Source organism: Microtus ochrogaster, unplaced genomic scaffold (assembly GCF_000317375.1).
Source record: "Microtus ochrogaster isolate Prairie Vole_2 unplaced genomic scaffold, MicOch1.0 UNK14, whole genome shotgun sequence".
In the NCBI taxonomy this organism is placed as follows: domain Eukaryota; kingdom Metazoa; phylum Chordata; class Mammalia; order Rodentia; family Cricetidae; genus Microtus; species Microtus ochrogaster.
The window spans coordinates 7,225,630-7,231,371 of NW_004949112.1; the positions used below are offsets into that span (position 1 = coordinate 7,225,630).

Genomic DNA, 5,742 nt, shown 5'->3' on the forward strand with positions numbered 1-5,742 from the left:
TTTTGAGACAGCGTTTCTCTGTGGTTTTGGTTCCTGTCCTGGAACTAGCTCTTATAGACCAGGCTGGTCTCGACCTCACAGAGATCCGCCTGCCTCTGCCTCCCAAGTGCTGGGATTAAAGGCGTGCGCCACCACCACCCGGCTAGTTGGGAGGTTTTTTATGAGAGCTTCTATTTCCTCATGACCTGTTGGTCTGTTTAAATTGTTCACCTGGTCTTGATTTTGTAAGACTTTAAGACAATCCTGAAGCCATTTTTGACAATTCTGAATCCTCTCAGCCTCTGTGCCATAGTGCTTCCCCTCCTCCCCTGGGAACCAAGGACCTAACAGCTACACGCGCACATACTCAGTTCTTGAACAGTTAGTTGCCCATATATGTATGTTTTGGTTCGGTCCCCTGGGAAACGGAGTCAAAATGACCTCTTACCTCATCTGATATGGCAACAGCTCTCCAGTCAATAGCCCTTTCAAATAAGACAATCAGAATAGTCAAAGAACAACCCCCCTTGCTTCTGTGGCCCCTTTAAAAGTAGACTGTACCAGCTACTCAATGTCCCTCTGCTTCCCAAATGCTGGGGGACCCTGTCATGACAGAATTAATAAAATCCTCATGCTTTTGCATCGGCTCTGGTGTGTGGTCTCTGGGGCGACTCCTTCTCGGTGTTTGGACGCTATAGTCCAACAATTTAATTTTGGTATATGGTACTTATCTAAAAAAAAAAATGTCCATTTCTTTTACATTTTTCAACTTTGTGGCATACAGGCTTCTGTAGTAAGACCTAATGATTCTCTGAATTTCCTCAGTGTCTGTTGTTATGTCCCCTTTTTCATTTCTGATCTTGTTAATTTGTGTGTTCTCTCTGCCTTTTGATTAGTTTGGAAAGGGGTGTGTCAATCTTGTAGATTTTCTCAAAGAACCAGCTCTTTGTTTCATTGATTCTTTGGATTGTTTTTTCTGTGTTTCTATTTTGTTGATTTAAGCCCTCAGTTTGAATATTTCCTGTCTTCTTCTCCTCCTGGGTAAGTCTGCTTCTTTTTTTTTTTTTTCTGGAGACTTCAGGTGTGCTGTTAAGTCTCTAATGTGAGCTTTCTCCATTTTCTTTATGTGGGCACTTAGTGATACGAACTTTCCTCTTAGCACTGCTTTCATAGTGTTCCGTAGGTTTGGGTATGTTGTGTCTTTATTTTCATTGAATTCAAGGAAGACTTTAATTTCTTTCTTTATTTCTTCCTTGACCCAGGGGTGCTTCAGTAGTTGACCGTTCAGTTTCCATGAGTTTGTAGGCTTTCTGGGGGTAGAATTGTTAAATTCTAACTTTATTCCATGGTGATCCGATAAGACACAGGTGGTTACTCCAATTTTTTTTTTTTATCTATGGATGTTTGCTTTGTTACCGATTATGTGATCAATTTTTGAGATGGTTCCATGAGATGCTGAGAAGAAGATATATTCTTTCCTATTTGGGTGGAGTGTTCTATAGATGTCTGTTAAGTCCATTTGTTCTCTTATTTCTCTGTTAGGTTTCTGTCTGGTTGACCTGTCCATTGGTGAGAATGGAATGTTGAAATCTCCTACTATTAGTGTGTGGAGTTTGATGTGTGCTTTGAGTTCTAGTAATGTTTCTTTTACATATATGGGTGCTTTTATATTAGGGGCATAGATATTCAGGATTGAGACTTCATCCTGATGAATTGTTCCTTTTATGAGTATAAAGTTTCCATCTCTTCTGATTGATTTTAGTTTGAAGTCAGTTTTGTTAGATATTAGTATAGCCACACCCGCTTGTTTCTTAGATCCATTTGATTGGAAATTTTTTTTTCAACCCTTTACTCTGAGATAATGTCTGTCTTTGTGGTTGAGGTGTGCTTCTTGTAAACAGCAGAATGTTGGATCCTGTTTTCGTATCCATTCTCTTAACCTGTGCCTTTTTATAGGTGAATTGAGTCCATTGATATTAAGTGATATTAATGACCAGTGGTTGCTAACTCTGGTTATTTTTTCTGGTGGTAGAATTTGTGTGTTTCCCTTCTTTGAGTTGTGCTGTTGGAGGGTTGTTAGATGTCTATGTTATTATGGGCATTGTTGGACTCTTTGGGTTGTGGTTTTCCTTCTAGTACTTTCTATAAGGCTGGGTTTGTGGCTACATATTGTTTAAATGTTTTTATCCTGGAATATCTTTTTTTTATTCTCCATCAATAGTAAAAGAAAGCTTTGCTGGGTATAGCAGTCTGGACTTGGACTTGTATTCATGGTCTTTTAGAGTCTGCAGTACATTTATCCAAGACCTTCTGGCTTTCATTGTTTCCCTAGAGAAGTCAGGTGTTATTGTGATAGGTTTACCTTTATATGTTACTTGACCTTTTCATTTGCAGCTCTTAATATTCTTTATTCTGTATGTTTTATGTTTTGAATTTTGCTTTTTTTTTTTTTTTTGATCCAGTCTATTTGGTGTTTCATATGCTTCTTGTACCTTCATAGGAATATCCTTCTTTAGGTTGGGAAAGTTTTCTTCTATAATTTTGTTGAATATATTTTCTGGGCCTTTGAGCTGTAATTCTTCTCCTTCTTCTACCCCTGTTGTTCTTAGGTTTAGTCTTTTTCTTGGTTTCCCAGATTTCCTGGATGTTTTGTGTTAAAAATTTGTTATATTTGCTGTTTTCTTTGGTCAATGAGTTTATTTCCTTTATAGTATCTTCTGTGTCTGAGATTCTTTCTTCTATCTCTTGTATTCTGTTGTTCCTGTTCATTTACCCAGATTTTCCATATCTAGCCTTCCTTTGGTTTGTTTTTTTTTCATTGCCTGCATTTCAGTTTTCAAGTCTTGAACTGCTTCCTTTACTTGTTTGATTGCTTTTTCTTGGTTTTCTTGGGTATCTTTGAGGGATTTATTCATTTCTTCTAACTTTTTAATTAGTCTTCTCATCCATTTCTTTAATGGAGTTTTTCACATCCTGTTTAATGCTCCCTATCACTTTCATAATGTTACATTTAAAGCTGATTGCTTCTACTACTGAATTGTAGTGTTCTTCCTGTTGTATGTTTTCTGGATTCTGGTGTTATCATGTTGCTTTTCAGGTTGTTGGAGGAATTCAGCTGCGGTCAGGAGAGTCTTGGCGATTTGGTCCAATCTTTGCTGTGGCCAAATGTATACTTGGGGGTTTATCTTGTTTTGCCCTCTCTTAGGTCCCCTCAGCACTGGAGTTGGCTCTCAGATCTACTCCTCCCTGAAGTAGGTGGTGTGGATCTAAGGACCCCACGGATGGAAAGGAATGCTTGGGGGCAAGATGGATGGGATAAATAGAGAAAGTCAGAAGCCTGGGAGAAGCCCCACTGAATGGCCAGAAAGTTTAGGGGATTGGAGGGTGCCTGTACTCCGTTCCCAGGGTGCTAGGCGGTCACACACTTACCTGGTACTGGATGTGAGCTCTGCATTTTTCTCGGCTCCCCTCCCTGCCTTTCCCCTTTCCCCTTCAATCCTCCCCCAAGGTCCCCATGCTCCCAATTTAGTCATGATATCTTGTCTTTTTCTACTTCCCATGTAGATTAGATCTATGCAAGTCTCTCTTAGTGTCCTCATTGTTGTCTAAGTTCTCTGGGATTGTGATTTGTGGGCTGGTTTGCTTTGCTTTATCTTTAAAAACCATTTATGAGTGAGTACATGTGATAATTGTCTTTCTGTGTCTGGGTTACCTCACTCAAAATAATGTTTTCTATCTCCATCCATTTTCCTGCAAAATTTAAGATTTTTTTTTTCTGCTGTGTAGTACTCATCCATTGTGTAAATATACCACATTTTCCTTATCCATTCTTCAGTCAAGGGGCGTTTAGGTTGTTTCCAGGTTCTGGCTATGGCAAACAATGCTGCTATGAACATAGTTGAGCACATGTCCTTGTGGCACGATTGAGCATCCTTTGGATATATACCCAAAAGTGGTATTACTGGGTCTTGAGGAAGGTTGTTTCCTAATTTTCTGAGAAATCGCCACACTGACGTCCAAAGGGCCTGTACCAGTTTCCACTCCCACCAGCAATGCAGAAGTGTTCCCTTTTCCCACAACCTCTCCAGCATAAGTTGTCATCAGTGTTTTGATCTTGGCCATTCTTACAGGTGTAAGATGGAATCTCAGAGTTGTTTTGATTTGCATTTCTCTGATGACTAAGGATGTTGAACATTTCCTTAAGTGTCTTTCATTCATTTTAGATTCCTCTGTTGAGAATTTTCTGTTTAGGTCTGTACTCCATTTTTTTTTTTTTATTGGATTATGTGTTCTTCGTATATTTTGGAGATCAGACCTCTGTCTGATGTGGGGTTAGTGGAGATCTTTTCCCATTCTGTAGGCTGTTGTTTTGTCTTGTTGACCATGTCCTTTGCTTTACAGACACTTTTCAGTTTCAGGAGGTCCCATTTATTAATTGTTTTTCTCAGTGTCTGTGCTGCTGTCCTTTTCTTTACAGAAGCTTTTCAGTTTCAGGAGGTCCCATTTATTAATTGTTTTTCTCAGTGTCTGTGCTACTGTAATTATATTTAGGAAGTGGTCTCCTGTGCCAATGTGTTCAAGTGTACTTCCCATTTTCTCTTCTTTAAGGTTCAGTGTGGCTTTATGTTGAGGTCTTTGATCCATTTGGATTTGAGTTTTATGCATGGTAATAGATATGGCTCTATTTTCATTCTTCTACATGTTGATATCCAGTTATGCCAGCACCACTTTTTAAATATGCTTTGTTTTTTCCATTTGATACTTTTTTGCTTCTGTGTCAAAAATCAGGTTTTTGAAGATGTGTGGATTGATATCTGGGTTTTCTATTCGGTTCCATTGGTCCTCCTGTCTGTTCTTATGCCACAAACTTCTTCTTTTAAGCTCTTTCTAACGTTGACTTTGTGTGTGTGTGGATTTGTATTTTGTATGACATGTATGTATGTGAAGGCCAGATTGGGCATTGGATTTCCTGAAGCTGGAGTCACAGGCAGTGTGAGCCACTTGAAGCAGGTGCTGGGAACCAAACTCCGGTCCTTTGCAGGAGCAATATGCTTTCTTAGCCCCTGAGTCTCTTCTTCATCTCCACCCCCAGCTTTATATGTTTGTGTGAGCGTATGTGAATAAGGGTGGTGCGGGAGGACAGGCGAGGGTGGCAGATGCTCTTGTGAGCATTCTGATGTTGTCACCGGGAACCAAACTGATCCTCTGCAGGAGCAGTGGGAGCATCGAGCGCTCATCCCTCCAGCCTTGAGACATACCTAGACTGCTTTTGAGAACAAAATCCATCATATGTGTTTGTATTTCAGATGCAGAAAGAAAAAGCTTATATACCCTCTTTCTGGAATCTATACAGTTGCGTCTTCAACATGGAGAAGATTCCACTCCACACATTCTTACGGAACAGCAGACTACCAAAGAGAACCTAATAAAGATGCAGTCCATTGCTGAAAGGCATCTGCAGCTAGACGATGCTCACGACCCACTGCTGGCCACCAACTTTGCGAGGTGATACATGCATACCGTGTTTGCAGGGACTGAGATAAGCTTTGAGTAGTGCAGAGTGAGTGGTTGTCATTATTTCTGCCAGCTGGGTCTTTCCGTCTCAGAAACAAACCCTTTTCATTGCTAACAGATGGGTGCTAGACGATGTGTTTACCTGTGCCAGCTGTGTAGTCCTCGTTGATGGACGTGTACAGATGCCACCCAGCCCTAAGAATATCGTAGCTCACCGAGAACACGCTGCCGGAAGTCTGGGCAGGCTCC

At 40.4% G+C, this 5,742-nt stretch overlaps 1 protein-coding gene across 4 annotated transcripts in view; it reads left to right on the top strand.

Moving 5' to 3' along the window:
- Positions 1–5,742, top strand: part of Tubgcp5 (tubulin gamma complex associated protein 5) — a 55,230-nt gene that overhangs the window by 34,426 nt on the left and 15,062 nt on the right. For all 4 annotated transcript variants that reach the window (XR_003378697.1, XM_026789117.1, XM_005366919.2 and 1 more), the window contains exon 14: positions 5,286–5,484. Coding sequence is in view for 3 of the 4 variants with exons in the window: in XM_026789117.1 (XP_026644918.1) it covers positions 5,286–5,484 (199 nt within the window). In the remaining variant the exon portion in view is untranslated. The remainder of the gene's footprint in view (positions 1–5,285; positions 5,485–5,742) is intronic.